A 17,565-nucleotide genomic window follows, 5' to 3' on the forward strand; every position below is an offset into this window, starting at 1 on the left:
GTTCAAAACATTAGGAACATCTTCCTAATATTCAGTTTCACCCCAGTTTGCCTTTAGAACAGCCTCAATTCGTCAGGGCAAGGACTTTACAAGGTATTGAAAGCGTTCCACGGGGATACTGGTCCATGTTGACTCCAATGCCTCCCACAGTTCTGTCAAGTTGGCTGGATGTCCTTTGGGTGGTGAACCATTCTTGATACACACAGGAAACTGTTGATTGTGAAAACCCCAGCAACGTTGCAGTTCTTGACACACTCAAACCGGTTCGCCTGGCACCTCCTACCATACCCTGTTCCACTTACAGTGCATTTGGAAAGTATTCAGACCCCTTGACTTTTTCCACATTTTGTTACGTTATACAGCCCTATTCTAAAATGGAACGGGGTATGGTAGGAGGTGCCTGGCGCACCGGTTTGGAAAAAAATCCTCAGCAATCTACACACAATACCCCATAATGACAAAGTGAAAAGAGGTTTTTAGACATTTTTGCAAATGTATTAAACATAAAAAACATAAATACCTTATTTACATAAGTATTCCGACCCTTTGCTATGAGACTCGAAATTGAGCTCAGATGCATCCTGTTTCCATTGATCATCCTTGAGATGTTTCTACAACTTGATTGGAGTCCACCTGTGGTAAATTCAATTGATTGGACATGATTTGGAAAGGCGCACACCTGTCTATATAAGGTCCCACAGTTGACAGTGCATGTCAGAGCAAAAACCAAGCCATGAGGTCAAACGAATTGTCAGTAGAGCTCCGAGACAGGATTCTGTCGAGGCACAGATCTGGAGAAGGGTACCAAAAAATGTCTGCAGCATTGAAGGTCCCCAAGAACAGTGTCATCCATAAATGAAAGAAGTTTGGAACCACCAAGACTCTTCCTAGAGCTGGCCACCCGGCCAAACTGAGCAAACGGGGGAGAAGGGCCTTGGTCAGGGAGGTGACCAAGAACCCGATGGTCACTCTGAGCTCTAAAGTTTCTCTGTGGAGATGGGAAAACCTCCAGAAGGACAACCATCTCTGCAGCACTCCACCAATCAGGCCTTTATGGTAGAGTGGCCAGACGGAAGACCACACCTCAATAAAAAGGCACAGCAGTGCGTTTGGAGTTTTCCAAAAGGCACCTAAAGACTCTCAGACCATGAGAAACAAGATTCCGTGGTCTGATGGAACCAAGATTGAACTCTTTGGCCTGAATGCCAAGTGTCACGTCTGGAGGAAACCGGGCACCATCTCTACAGTGAAGCATGGTGGTGGCAGCATAATGCTGTGGGGAGGTTTTTCAGCGGCAGGGACAGGGAGACTAGTCAGGATCGAGGACATCCTTGATTGGCCCAGCCAGAGCCCGGACTTGAACCCGATCGAATATCTCTGGAGATACCTGAAAATAGCTGTGCCGCAACACTCCCCATCCAACCTGACAAAGCTTGAGAGGATCTGCTAGAGAGGAATGGGAAAAACTCCCCAAATCAGGTGTGCCAAGCTTGTAGTGTCATACCCAAGAAGACTTCATGCTATAATCGCTGCCAAAAGTGCTTCAACAAAGTACTGAGTAAAGGGTCTGAATACTTATGTAAATGTGATATTTCATTTTTTGTTTTTTCATAAATTAGCAATAAATTCAAAAAACCTGTTTTTGCTTTGTCATTCTGGGGTATTGTGTGTAGTTTGATGATGAGGAAACAAATATGTAATCAATTTGAGAATAAGGCTGTAACGTAACAAAATGTTTAAAAAGTCAAGGGGTCTGATTACTTTCCGAAGTCACTGTAAATATTTTGTCTTACCCATTCACTCTCTGAATGGCACACATACACAATCCATGTCTCAATTGGCTCAAGGCTTAAAAATCATTCTTTATCTTGTCTCCTCCTCTTCCTCTACACCGATTGAAGTGTAACATCAGTAAGGGATCATAGCTTTCACCTGGATCCACCTGGTCAGTCTATGTCATAGAAAGAGCAGGTGTTCCTGTTTTGTACACTCAGTCTACATGCTGTTGTGTAAATTAGGACAGAGAGTGGCTCAGTCTTTCACAGGGCAGACAGGGTCTCTTTCACCCTATCTCTCTCTCTCCATCATTTCTATTAACAGAGACCCAACGCCTGTAGCACTGTCGCTAATAGAGTCTGTTGTTGCAGTTAAAATGAACCCCTGGTAGAATAAAAAAACAATCAGAGCAGAGATATTGGAATTATCTACTAGGTAAGTGTTCAGAAACATGTACAGCATGTACAATTAAATTGGAAATAACATTAATTTAATCCTAGATGGAAGAACAGGGAAAATGTATTAAGAAACAAACCCTGTAAAATGTTAATGTGTATTTGTATTTATTATGGATCCCCATTAGCTGCTGCCTTTGCAGCAGCTACTCTTCCTAGGATCCAGCAACATTAAGGCATTATACATTTTAAAAATATTACAATACATTCATAACAGATTTCACAACATATTAAGTGTGTCCTCAGGCCCCTACTCTACTACCACATATCTATAATGTGTGTGATTAGTGTGTATGTTATGTGTTTACTGCATTCATGAGCTACTTGATGTGGAACAGAGTTCCATGTAGTCATGGCTCTATGTAGTACTGTGCGCCTCCCATTGTCTGTTCTGGACTTGGGGACTGTGAAAAGACCTCTGGTGGCATGTCTTGTGGGGTATGCATGGGTGTCCGAGCTGTGTGCCAGTAGTTCAAACAGACAGCTTGGTGCAATACCTCTGTCAATACCTCTCACAAATACACTTAGCCAGGAGAGATTGACATGCACATTATTAATGTTAGCTCTCTGTTGTCATGACGAGACTATCATTAAACTGATGACTGTTATTTATTGAATCAAACGAATTATGTTTAATTGTTACCCGATTAAATTAATCATGTAACAATTAACTCATTAGGGAAGATATGTTTTTTTTAAGAGAAGAGATGTTTAACAAGTTACTATCTCCCGACTTAAACTGTAAAGATATACCGATATCTCTTACATCAATAAAAGTCAAGTATTCACTATTACCTCATCAGTCTCATTCTGAACATTGCATAATCCGTGGATCCGCAAGAACCCTAGTGATTTTGAATATTCAGGAATACACAAATTGATTTAATCATGTATTTATTAACTAACTAAATAATAACACAGAATACCATACACACTTACATGAGGTAAAAGTCCCTAGTGGACTGATACGATATGACGGCTTGTTACACAATGAAAAGGGGGTGGGGAAAGACAAAGAGAGGGAGAGACAAAGAGAGTCAACTTATCGTACATGCATTTGAAACTACACTCACAGTAACCAGAATACTTAGCACCCTAACCACCACTCATTCGGATTAGAAATGCAATATATAATTACGCGTAGCCACTACCCCGTCTATGGGCTTGATGTAAGGCTCCGGTTGTCCACCAGAGGTCGCAATGTCCTTCTTAGTTGTAGAGCTTCTCTGCTTGAAGTGTTCGTTAGAATAGTTACTTCAGACGTACCAACAGTTGTATCAGAGGGGATTGTCTTCCATCCCCCCTTGTGTCTTTAGTAAAAAATGTAGGACCATTTTTCCATGCACCACTGCAGACTGAATGTTCTGGTCTAGTCTTTACCTTCTTCACTTGTGTTGAGAGTTTCAGAGTTTCTAACCATTTCGTAACGTTCAGCTCCCACTGTACGTCGGCTGGTCTGTAGAGTTTAAACCTTTTTCAGTTGTGTAGCCACCACGCCACGCTGTCTGGTCTCAGTACAAAGTTTCTAACCATTTCAACGTGTGGACCACAGCCTCATGTCTTTTTGGTCTTATAGTTTTAACCATTCGTGACGTCCGGTTTCCACCATCCATCTGCTTGGTCTCAATGGTTGATTATTCAAGGTTCAGATCCCGACCACTTTACATGCCAGCAGCAACCCGGCAAGTTTTGGTCTGTATGTTGATTCTTGGCGAGTCCTTTTAAGCACTCTGGCCAAAGGGGCGTTCCGTCACGCTGACGCGAACTCTGAGCTCACTTGGGCGTGGCTACTGACTGGCAAGTTTATAGGAAAAACAATTCTCTCATTTATAAGGCCAAAATCACATTGCGATCTTCACAAAAGTATTTTCATACTTAATCATATATTTAAGTATCCTCAACTTGCTCAATTTCCACATTATTCATTACAATATTTAGTTGAGATTTAGGGTTTAGTGAATGATTTGTTCCAAATACAAAGCTTTTAGTTTTTTAAATATTCAGGATGAACGTAGTCCTTGCCACCCATTCCGAAACTAACTGCAGCTCTTTGTTAACTGTTGTCGTAATTTCAGTCGCTGTGGTAGCTGCCGTGTATAGTGTTGAGTCATCCGCATACATAGACACACTGGCTTTACTCAAAACCAGTGGCATGTCGTTAGTAAAGATTGAAAAGAGTAAGGGGCCTAAACAGCTGCCCTGGGGAATTCCTTATTCTACCTGGATTTTATTGGAGGCTTCCATTAAAGAACACCCTCATTAGTGACCATGTTTCAATTCATGGTGGATCAGGTTCATACTGAGATATTTTTTTACTCCTGCACTTAACAATAAAGTGATGTACATATGTCAATGTTACCTTCAGAAAATGTTTATTTTATTTTTACCCCCTTTTCTCTCAATTTCGTCATATCCAATTACGATCTTGTCTCATCGCTGCAACTCCCCAACTGCCTCGGGAGAGGCGAAGGTCGAGCCCGCTTAACCCGGAACACCGTTCTGCAGGCACCCGGCATGCCACAAGGAGTCGCTAGAGCGTGATGAGATAAGTAAAGCCCCTCCGGCCCCTCCCCTAACCTGGACGATGCTGGGCCAATTGTGCGCCACCCTATGGGACTCCCGGTCACGGCCGGTTATAACACAACCTGGGATCAAACCCGGGTCTGTGGTGACGCTTCAAGCACTGCGATGCAGTGCCTTAGACCACTGCGCCACTCGGTAGGCCCCCCAGAACATTACACTTAACCATTAATATTCAGAATAGTACGGCATAGTCAGTATTGTGTCAGACAGTAGACTACAGTGCAGATAGAGTACAGTATAATACAGTAGTAGAGTAGGGAGTACTCACAGGTGTCTGTTGCAGGTGGAGTTGACCATTGAGGGGTCAGTGGGGTGGAGGGTGACAGGAGGGGTGTGTTGGGCAGATAGCAGAAACCCAATGGCCAACAGAGACAGACTCAGACATGTACCTAGGAGAAACCACACAGTCATACACATACAGTCTAACCAAACAGTGTACTGCTTTAGAGATAATATGGGTTACGACTAGTGTCTGTGTAGTTACATGTATTACAATTTCACATAGTCCATGTAATTCCATTCAAATCTATCTGTGGAGCTATCTGTGAAACGTATACTGTGATCCAATATGCCATCTATTCACATACACTAAATGTGTCCCTGAACCATCAGGATCCATGCGTTCATCTTTACCCTGACCCTCTGACCCTTACCAATGATGCTCCCCAGGGTGAGTTTCCTGCGGCCAACCCTCTCCACTAGCCACACCCCCAGTAGGGTGAACAGAAAGTTGGTGAAGGCTGTGACCCCAGCCAACCAGATGGCCACCTTGTCATCCCGCACTCCCGACATCTGCAGGATGGTGGCGCCGTAGTACCTGCACAAAGAGGAGAGGGTGTTCCATCAGTCAAAAGAACCATAGAGAAAGAGAGAGAATTTGGCCCATAGAGATATAATGTATCTCTATGGTGGTGCCACAGTACCTGCACACAGAGGACAGGATACGATCATCATCAGACACCACATGGCTACCATGTAAAGAGAGAGTTTGGCTAACTTTGACACTAGCTGGACGCCATGTTGATGCACAAAGACAATAGGGTGGTGGCCACACTCTAGCCATGCTGGAAAGAACAGCCAGGTAGTAATGTCCTTCTGGAATGGCCATCTACAGACTATTGAGGACAGGACAGGAAACCCAAAGGTCATTTCGATTGTGTGTTGTATTGCATTGGATTGTCCCTCTCATGCCAATAAAGCTTGAGAGAGCGAAACAGAACTAGGGAACAGATTGAAAGAGACAGATCATCATGTGCTAATGATTCTCTCCATCGAGAAGAGGTAGACTCCATTATGTTCTTTAGTTGAGTGGCCACCAATCAATCACTGGTAAGGCAATCAACCCGGAATAGACACAATGAGACGAGTCTCCATCCATCCACCCCCTTCACTCGTGTACCTGCCTGTGTTCCAAATGGCACCCTAATCCCTAAAATAGTGCACTACTTTTGACCTGGACCCATAGGGCTCTGGACAAAGGTAGTGCACTATGTAGGGAATAGGGTGCCGTTTGGGAAGCAAACACTCTGGTGTCACTGTCTAATTAAAGTGCCACTTCTCTGCCTGGAGGATGCTGAACTCTTCAATTAGGCAGATTACACCTCATCAAGCTCAACAGACAGGGCCTCTAAACATTCTCTCCTTGACTTGCTTCATTGCTAGGGCGCCAGGTGATATAGACGGGGGAGGAAGATCCTAGCCCTGTGGAACTTGTAGACGCCCAGAGAGCAGCTGAAGGTAGAAGTTGCCACAGATCTAGGATCAGATTACCCTACAGTGACTGACAAAAAGAAATTGAACCGCATATCAGTGGTTAACTTCTTGAGAATACAGGGGGTGCTGTTTTCGCATTAGCATAATTTCCTCTACGGATTAAACTGCCTCTTATTCAATTATTGCTCTTACTATATGCATATAATTAATACCATTGGATAGAAAACAATCTATAGTTTCTAAAACCGTTTCAATTTTGTCTCTGAGTGAAACAGAAGTCATTTGACAGCACTTTCCCTGACCAAGAAGAAGAATGCAAGATGTGTATGCTCGCTTCAACGCTCTGCCTATATATGGTCACGCCACCTATGACCCGAAACACACTTAATTTGTCTTCCTCTGGGTGTCAAGAGGACGTCAGAGGAGAAATTTTTTGTTTATCTTGTACTGACGTGAAATAAGACCTATTTCTTTGGCGTGACCGACAACTTCCGGTTCTCTGAATCGCGCGATTTGGAGGTGCGATTGTCTACTGTTTTTCTGCCGTTACGGATGAAAACTATCTCCGTCTCGAAGTTTGTTTGATACATGTGACCATATCATCTTAATGTATGTTTTTACAATATAGTTTAATCAGATTATTTGAATTTTTTCGGGAGTTTTGCCGTGTTCCGTTCTGTGACTTTTTTTACTTTGTCCAGTCGACCAGTACATATGCTAAATGAAGAGGGAAAGTTTCCATTATGAATGGATTGAACGACTCATCAGGACTAAGGACACCTTGATCAACATTCTGATGAAAGATCAGCAATAGTAAGACCCAATTTACGATGTTATTTCATATATCTGTCGTGCATGTGAACTGGTCGTGGGCGCCCAGCTGGTTCTGGCTGGCGTGGCTATGCTAATTTAGCGCTACATTTTGTTTTCGCTATAAAACATTTAATAAATCAGAAATATTGTTTGGATTCACCAGATGTTGGGCTTTCAATATCTGTACGCTGTGTATTTTTTCTGAAATGTTTTAAGATAAGTAATTAGTTATATGACATTGGTCTCTGTAATTGTTCTGGCTGCGTCGGCACTATTTCAGATTGCAGCTGCAATGTAGAACTGTGATTTGTACCTGAAAAATGCACATTTTTCAAAAAAAAACTATCCTATACCATAAATATGTTATCAGACTGTCATCTGATTAGGTTTTTTCTTGGTTAGTGGCTATCAATATCTTAGTTTAGCCGAATTGGTGATAGCACCTGATGGAGTAAGAAACTGATGGAGTTAGAAAAGTGATGTCTTTTGCTAACGTGGTTAGCTAATAGATTTACATATTTTGTCTTCCCTGTAAAACATTTTAAAAATCTGAAATGGTGGCTTTATTCACAGGATCTGTATCTTTCATTAGGTGTCTTGGACTTGTGATTTAATGATATTTAGATGCTACTATTTAATTGTGACGCTATGCTAGCGATGCTAATCAGTGTGGGGGGGGGGGGGGGGGGGGTACACCCGGACCCGGGGTAGGTGCTCGTTATAGGTTAAGGGAAACTACCTCCCTCACAAGGCAGCATCCCAGCCTCTGTAGAAAAACACTGTCTACTCTCCAGGTTAAATGCGAAAATACAGACACTCTGGAACGCAACGCAACGATTCGTACCAAAAAAAGATGAGAGGAATACATTCAATAAAAAAGCGAAAAATAAAAGCCATTCCTTCGCTTTCTCTCTTGGTCCCTCACTTTGTCACTCATTCTCTGCAGGGAGCAGTGAATTAGCATTTGTTTTTCCATCTCTTGAAAAGCATCTGCACCCGTCTGCTCTTTTTCAAAACAAAACACTCCTACCGATTGCCTATTTGCATAAATCTTTCCTTTATGTAAGTCAGCCAACATGTTTCTCAACTTGAGACTAAGTTCAATACTTCAGAGTAAAAGTACAGGTGTAAGGGGTCACGAGGACCACACACAGGGTCAATACAAGTCAAGCAAAGCCAAGGGCAATAGCCACATGCAGCGATCTAACATGTTGGGCGGAAGGCAACAAAGCCGCCTGATTTCTGTCTCGCCTCTCAGAGGCTTTCAATCTCAGTATGCATCTGCCCACACACACACAGAAACACAGTATGACTGATGAGGGGTTTGTAGTAGCATCGGGTGTAAAAGCTCTATGCAGTAAAGGCCCGCTAAGCTCCATCTCAGGTCTGAATCAGATTGATTAAGAAGCAGCAAGGCCAGCCGGAAGGGAAGCACAGCTCACAGCTAACCTGCCCAGCCAGCTACCTTCTGCTCTAACAGAACACAGCATCACCACCACACCACATCAACAAACATGATATAACCAGCTACAAAGAGTGCTGTAAATAAGTGTACATTGAAACACTTCCAACATGGCCTCCAAATACTGCCATAATACAGACTATTGGGTGGAAACCACATGGTGCCAGTGAAAAATCATAGTCTCAAACAGAGTTAGCCAAATTGTGTGTATCTTTAGGCTCTGGGTCCATTCCAGAAATGTGGAAAAAAACGGATTTATTTTTGTGGGTGAGACCACCTCCCAGGCCACTTGCAGAGGGAAGATTGAACCTTCCCCGGTCTCTTCTAACGATGAAGCTGCAGGTTCATTCTTGGACTCCCGGGGAGCTCACAGCCCAATTATATAAATTACACTGCCCACTAAAACATTCTGCTAACAACGTCCATGTGGCCCTCTATCGCATGTGGTGAGATGGTCAAATGGCGATGGTACTGTAGATTGTAGATAATAACAGCCTGTGCTAATAACAGCCTGTGCTAATTGAAACGGCTGTTTGTAATTGTAATTTGTAATTAAATGTAATACATTATAGACCAGGGTAACTACTCTGAACTGGACACAGATGGCAGTACAGATGTCATTTGTCATTTCTGACAAATCTGGAAGATCTCAGACACTCAATAAAGCTGTCATTCATAAAAACAACTTTCAAATGATATAGCCTATGTATGACGACCGGAGTGGACGAGAAGTCTGAAGCTCTGTAGCCAAAACTGCTATTAATCCAACAACTAAAAAATACCCAGGGTTTATGCAGTAAAACTTAGGGCTGTTGCAGTGACCGTATTACCACCACACCGGCAGTCATGAGTCATGACCACAGTATAATTCTACATGACCGTTGAGTCAGGGTAATCTCCTTTTATGCACTCTGGACATGTGTTAGTAGTACCCAACTCTATAATGATCATCAGGTCGCTAATGGCCGGGTACTCAGAACTCTATTGTCCCTCTAACCACTCTGACATCAATGCAAATGCAATTGAAAATCACATCAAACACTTCTCATCGAAACAGTATCGTGCTATAAAACTAACCTCACTGTGATTGATCAATTTGAAGAAAGAAGATTAAAACTGAGTGAAAAACATGATCGTTGTGGATGTTGTTTCAAAGCCTAACACAACAAAATGGACAGTGTTTTCTAAGGTGATGATTAATTCAAAACACCTATATGCATATTAGAGCTTATGCATCTGCATAGGCCTATATGTGAGCCCAAGCCCCCAAAAAACGGAATTAAAATGATTGTGCCATTATACAATACATAGCCTACCGCATATTACACAAACTATTTAAATAAATACTGATTTAAGCTATCTCTGATACATAATTGGTCAATTCTAACTTAAACAAATTCAGAGTTAGCCTACAATTACAGTGAATTTATATTGGATTTTGAATAGCCTAGTAATAGGGCGATAGCCTAATTAATAGGCTGACACATTACCTTTTGCTACAGAATATCTCACTACCATGCGTTTCCATCTGCTCCCCTCTCTCCATCATTCCTTTCTGCAGCATGAAGAGAGAGGGGCTGCCAACAGTTTAATGTAAACATGTTACTATCGATGTTCCAGAACAGATTTCACTTGCTTTCCCAAATCAGGCACTGGGTAGCTACAGGAACAGAGTTGGAGAGCCCATGGCATACAGAGGTTGGGCGGAATATCACCTGTCACTCGGCAAAATAACCAGAGTTAGCTACCTGACATGAGTGAAACGAACCGGCCCCTATTCGCTATTCGAGTGCATACGGATTAAATGTATTTCTTCTCTTGCCACTGTTCCTGCCCTTTTGATAATGGGTCATTGGAAATCGAAACAAATTTGACATATTATTTAAGACAATATTAAATTGAGAATAGTCTGTTGAGTGAAAATATGATCACTTGACGAGAGAACAGTGTGTGCAGCCTGATGCAAGGCACAGCGCACAATCTTTTTTTTGTGACTTTCGCAAATCATCAACAGCCTAAAGTCGCTTCATGCAGCCAATATATCTTTTGATTTCTAAGGAATTCTATGGTTTGTATCATTCACAACTAAAGTTGCCAAATAACTCTAGCATATAGGACCTGTTTCAAATCATCACTTCTATGCTCAAAATAGCCACTTCATATGTGCACTCTCGCTCTGGAACGGGAAAAATATCCTTTCTATTTTATTCAGCTAAGTTCAGTTATATTCTTCTTACTATAAAATCATTTAACATAAAATAATGGCAAGTGACTTATGAGCATGTCTTGTCTGCTAAATGAACAAGGCTACAGCCTATGACATGGCTCATAGCCAGATAACTATCAGTAGGGCAACTCATATTCTGTTCATTTGAAATACATTTTCTTGGTATCATAATGTTTCTTTAAACCTGCCTAAAATAAATAATGGATTTACTGTGATGGTGGAAAATTCAATTCAAATGTAGATGTTCCAAAGGCGGCTTCAGCAGCTTGCATGCGTGGAGGCCTAGAGATGCCAAACGTGTTTATGTTAATTAATGCTCAATTACCGTGAAACCGCATGGACACAATAACAGACTTACCACAGTGTGATAATCTGGATCAAAGCTGAGAGAGAGAGCGAGTGAGAGAGAGAATAAAGAAAAGAGGAGAGAATTCTTGTTCTCCGTATGGGAGGGAAAAAAAGGGAAGCCAGGTCCATTCACCATGGTAACCACCATCTTTAATAAATGATATCTAGTAATAGGTCAGAGATATGCCATGGACATGTTCAATTACAACCCTCTAACACACCCTTCCGCACACGCACACCCTTCCGCACCCCACAAACGCACACCCCTCTACATCCATCTATAGCCCTGTACATCTGAGGTCTGTGGGGATCACTTGGGCCAAGTGTAGGATAGGGACAAATACACAGGACTGTTCCATATATTGGTCTGAGAGTGAACTCTAGAACGCAAATAGTACAAGACACCACAAGACGCCATACAGCCAAGAGAAAGACAGGAAGATGGAGAAGAGACGAGAGAGGTAGATAGTCACTTCCTCCTCCGTTTCAGTCTGAGTGAGAGTCATCAAGTGTAATAATCAAGTCTTCCACTGCATTAGCTGTGGTGCTTATGCTCAAATTGTGCGGCAACAACTGCTGTAATGCATTTTCAGGCTGTTATGCTGTGACTATTACATGATTACATTCTCTCAGTGTAAGAGGGTGCACTTATGCAAGTATAACAAGCTCAATAGGCACGTCACAGTGGAGTGGAGAGATAAACAAATCATTACATAAACAAGAAACACTAATCTCCTACTTGAGATGTTAAGAAAAAAGTCTAGCTAGATAAACATTGGCTGACTTTGATTGGGTATGAAGGAGGACACAAGCTGGCTCTTGAAAACCAAAACACAGAAGGTGACATGGTAGACTGTAGATTGTGTAAATACACAAAAACACCACAACTACAACAGCAGCGTGAACAAGATTCCAGTGTGTCACCAACACTGACCCCTTGACCTTCTCCGAGAGGATCGACAGATCCAAAATGGAGGTTATATAACAGAGTGGCACTCTATTCACTATAGGCTCTGGTCAAAAGCAGTGCACTATATAGGGAATATTCCATTTCAGATTGTGCCCGTGGCTGTATGTGATGTGAGAGGAGCAGGCAGAAGGTGTGAAATGGCCTTCAGAACCTCTGTTCTAAAAATGGAACTTGCACTCTGTCTGCACTCCACTGGCTATCCTCCGCCGTATATCCACTTCACACCTTTCTCCTCTCTCCACTCCGACATGAAGACAAGGTGACAACAAAGATGTCAGAGAGAGGGGAGGAAGAGAGAGTGGAGGAGGGGAAAGAGGGGGAGGAGGTGGAGTATGAGGAATGGAATGTCAGGGTGGAAGGGAGAAGGATGGAAGTGGTGTCTGAAAGAGATATGTTTGTGTGCACTCACCTCTGAGGCTTTTGTGCAAGGGCAAAAGAGAGATAGGTGGATGAGATGAAGAAAATGAAGAGAAAAGTGGGCCTGTATGTGTCTGTGTGAGAAAGAAAATGTTTCCCCCTCACCTCTCCTCCTTCGCCCTCTCGTCTTCCTCCTCACCCCTCTGCTCCCCTCTCACCTCACTCTGACTGTCACGACTTCCGCCGAAGTCGGTCCCTCTCCTTGTTCGGGCGGTGTTCTTCTAGCCGTCGCCGATCCACCTTTCATTTTCCATTTGTTTTGTCTTCCCACACACCTGGTTTCAATTCCATCATTACATGTTGTGTATTTAACCCTCTGTTCCCCCCATGTCCTTGTCCGGAATTGTTTATTTTGTAGTGCTTGTGCACGTTATGCTGGTGTGTATAGGGTTTTGTTTACCCATTGTATTTATTGTTCTGTTAATGGTGGTTTTATTTATTAAACTGCGCCGTTGTAAATCAGTTTTTGCTCTCCTGCGCCTGACTTCTCTGCCGCCAGTACGTACGCTCTACACTGACTACCTGTCGTGCTCCAGTTCATTTCACTCTAAAGGTGAGCGGGACATAAATTGTTCACTTACGGCTGACATTTACAAATGCATTACTGGAGCTTCATTGAATATGCTCCCGATTGAAAAGGATTAAAGAGGGAAAGAGAGAGCGAGCTGAAAAGCCCACTCCCTCCCAAGAGATAGAGCCTGCGTCCAAAATGACACCCTATTTCCTACATAGCGCACTACTTTTGACCAGGGCTGCGAGGGCTCTGGTCAAAAGTAGTGTAATATATACAGTGGGGCAAAAAAGTATTTAGTCAGCCACCAATTGTGCAAGTTCTCTCACTTAAAAAGATGAGAGAGGCCTGTAATTTTCATCATAGGTACACTTCAACTATGACAGACAAAATAAGGGAAAAAAATCCAGAAAATCACATTGTAGGATTTTTAATGAATTTATTTGCAAATTATGGTGGAAAATAAGTATTTGTTCACCTACAAACAAGCAAGATTTCTGGCTCTCACAGACCTGTAACTTCTTCTTTAAGAGGCTCCTCTGTCCTCCACTCGTTACCTGTATTAATGGCACCTGTTTGAACTTGTTATCAGTATAAAAGACACCTGTCCACAACCTCAAACAGTCACACTCCAAACTCCACTATGGCCAAAGAGCTGTCAAAGGACACCAGAAACAAAATTGTAGACCTGCACCAGGCTGGGAAGACTGAATCTGCAATAGGTAAGCAGCTTGGTTTGAAGAAATCAACTGTGGGAGCAATTATTAGGAAATGGAAGACATACAAGACCACTGACAATCTCCCTCGATCTGGGGCTCCACGCAAGATCTCACCCCGTGGGGTCAAAATGATCACAAGAACGGTGAGCAAAAATCCCAGAACCACACGGGGGGACCTAGTGAATGACCTGCAGAGAGCTGGGACCAAAGTAACAAAGCCTACCATCAGTAACACTACGCCGCCGGGGACTCAAATCCTGCAGTGCCAGACGTGTCCCCCTGCTTAAGCCAGTACATGTCCAGGCCCGTCTGAAGTTTGCTAGAGAGCATTTGGATGATCCAGAAGAAGATTGGGAGACTGTCATATGGTCAGATGAAACCAAAATATAACTTTTTGGTAAAAACTCAACTCGTCGTGTTTGGAGGACAAAGAATGCTGAGTTGCATCCAAAGAGCACCATACCTACTGAAGCATGGGGGTGGAAACATCATGCTTTGGGGCTGTTTTTCTGCAAAGGGACCAGGACGACTGATCCGTGTAAAGCAAAGAATGAATGGGGCCATGTATCGTGAGATTTTGAGTGAAAACCTCCTTCCATCAGCAAGGGCATTGAAGATGAAACGTAGCTGGGTCTTTCAGCATGACAATGATCCCAAACACACCGCCTGGGCAACGAAGGAGTGGCTTCGTAAGAAGCATTTCAAGGTCCTGGAGTGGCCTAGCCAGTCTCCAGATCTCAACCCCATAGAAAATCTTTGGAGGGAGTTGAAAGTCCGTGTTGCCCAGCAACAGCCCCAAAACATCACTGCTCTAGAGGAGATCTGGAAGGAGGAATGGGCCAAAATACCAGCAACAGTGTGTGAAAACCTTGTGAAGACTTACAGAAAACGTTTGACCTCTGTCATTGCCAACAAAGGGTATATAACAAAGTATTGAGATAAACTTTTGTTATTGACCAAATACTTATTTTCCACCATAATTTGCAAATAAATTCATAAAAAATCCTACAATGTGATTTTCTGGATTTTTTTTCCTCATTTTTTCTGTCATAGTTGAAGTGTAACTATGATGAAAATTACAGGCCTCTCTCATCTTTTTAAGTGGGAGAACTTGCACAATTGGTGGCTGACTAAATACTTTTTTGCCCCACTGTATATATATATACACACACTGCTCAAAAAAATAAAGGGAACACTAAAATAACACATCCTAGATCTGAATGAATGAAATATTCTTATTAAATACTTTTTTCTTTACATAGTTGAATGTGCTGACAACAAAATCACACAAAAAATTATCAATGGAAATCAAATTTATCAACCCATGGAGGTCTGGATTTGGAGTCACACTCAAAATTAAAGTGGAAAACCACACTACAGGCTGATCCAACCTTGATGTAATGTCCTTAAAACAAGTCAAAATGAGGCTCAGTAGTGTGTGTGGCCTCCACGTGCCTGTATGACCTCCCTACAACGCCTGGGCATGCTCCTGATGAGGTGGCGGATGGTCTCCTGAGGGATCTCCTCCCAGACCTGGACTAAAGCAACCGCCAACTCCTGGACAGTCTGTGGTGCAACGTGGCGTTGGTGGATGGAGCGAGACATGATGTCCCAGATGTGCTCAATTGGATTCAGGGCTGGGGAACGGGCGGGCCAGTCCATAGCATCAATGCCTTCCTCTTGCAGGAACTGCTGACACACTCCAGCCACATGAGGTCTAGCATGGTCTTGCATTAGGAGGAATCCAGGGCCAACCGCACCAGCATATGGTCTCACAAGGGGTCTGAGGATCTCATCTCGGTACCTAATGGCAGTCAGGCTACCTCTGGTGAGCACATGGAGGGCTGTGCGGCCCCCCAAAGAAATGCCACCCCACACCATGACTGACCCACCGCCAAACCGGTCATGCTGGAGGATGTTGCAGGCAGCAGAACGTTCTCCACGGCGTCTCCAGACTCTGTCACGTCTGTCACGTGTGCTCATGTGCTCAGTGTGAACCTGCTTTCATCTGTGAAGAGCACAGGGCGCCAGTGGCGAATTTGCCAATCTTGGTGTTCTCTGGCAAATGCCAAACGTCCTGCACGGTGTTGGGCTGTAAGCACAACCCCCACCTGTGGACGTCGGGACCTCATACCACCCTCATGGAGTCTGTTTCTGACCGTTTGAGCAGACACATGCACATTTGTGGCCTGCTGGAGGTCATTTTGCAGGGCTCTGGCAGTGCTCCTCCTTGCACAAAGGCGGAGGTAGCGGTCCTGCTGCTGGGTTATTGCCCTCCTACGGCCTCCTCCACGTCTCCTGATGTACTGGCCTGTCTCCTGGTAGCGCCTCCATGCTCTGGACACTACGCTGACAGACACAGCAAACTTTCTTGCCACAGCTCGCATTGATGTGCCATCCTGGATGAGCTGCACTACCTGAGCCACTTGTGTGGGTTGTAGACTCCGTCTCATGCTACCACTAGAGTGAAAGCACCGCCAGCATTCAAAAGTGACCAAAACATCAGCCAGGAAGCATAGGAACTGAGAAGTGGTCTGTGGTCACCACCTGCAGAACCACTCCTTTATTGGGGGTGTCTTGCTAAATGCCTATAATTTCCACCTGTTGTCTATTCCATTTGCACAACAGCATTTGAAATTTCTTGTCAATCAGTGTTGCTTCCTAAGTGGACAGTTTGATTTCACAGAAGTGTGATTGACTTGGAGTTACACTGTTGTTTAAGTGTTCCCTTTATTTTTTTGAGCAGTGTATATAGGGAATAGGATGCCATTTGGGACGCAGCCAGAGAAAGATCCTTGGAGGGTCTAAGGACTCAGCAAACAATACCTACCCCATCAGAGCTCCTTTATTAAGGCTGGCGATGCTGTTAGCTGACATAAAGACAAACAAGATGATATAGTTTGGAAAGGTCATGATGGACTTATCGTTAAAGCGGATGGATGCATTGGCAGCCTCAGTGTGACACGAGGAGTGTGTGTTTGTGTATATGTGTGTGTGTGTGTGTGTGTGTGTGTGTGTGTGTGTGTGTGTGTGTGTGTGTGTGTGTGTGTGTGTGTGTGTCAACTCAAATCAAATATTCGTCACGTACACTGTTTACAGCAGGTATAACAAGTTCAGCGAAATACTTGTGTGCTAGCTCCCACAACATTGCAGTACAATAATCAATATCAATAATAAGAGTAAAAAAAATACACATTATAATAATAATAGTATAGGTAGTATGCATAGTAATAGCCTGATATGTACACAATATGATATACAGTATAGATAATGAATGTGCTACTGCTATGTCAAGCATGACGGTATTTACAAATATATTGGATAGTGTCTTGGTGACGCAGTTGAATACATAGTGTATACTAGAGCAGCAGCTTTGACCGTGTGTGTGTGAGATGCGAGGAGTGAGAGGACCAGCTATCATATCCCTAACCAATAACCACTCCTGACTGGCAGTTCAATGGCACAATCATTTAAAACACATTGATACTCACAGACAGCACACTAACCAGGTACCAATAAGGTAATCATATCAATGGAAGAGAGGGAGGAGGGGAGGGAAAGAGAGAGAAAC

General features: G+C 43.3%; 1 protein-coding gene across 1 annotated transcript in view; it reads right to left on the reverse strand.

Annotated features, from left to right (window-relative positions):
• The window catches only part of LOC129865286 (proton myo-inositol cotransporter-like), a 68,901-nt gene that overhangs the window by 8,530 nt on the left and 42,806 nt on the right, over positions 1 to 17,565 (reverse strand). The window contains exons 5-6 of the mRNA XM_055937942.1: positions 5,468 to 5,631; positions 5,083 to 5,203 (exon numbers count right to left, since the gene is read on the reverse strand). Of these exons, the coding sequence (XP_055793917.1) occupies positions 5,083 to 5,203; positions 5,468 to 5,631 (285 nt within the window). The remainder of the gene's footprint in view (positions 1 to 5,082; positions 5,204 to 5,467; positions 5,632 to 17,565) is intronic.

The sequence above is a fragment of the Salvelinus fontinalis genome, chromosome 11 (assembly GCF_029448725.1).
Source record: "Salvelinus fontinalis isolate EN_2023a chromosome 11, ASM2944872v1, whole genome shotgun sequence".
NCBI classification, from domain to species: domain Eukaryota; kingdom Metazoa; phylum Chordata; class Actinopteri; order Salmoniformes; family Salmonidae; genus Salvelinus; species Salvelinus fontinalis.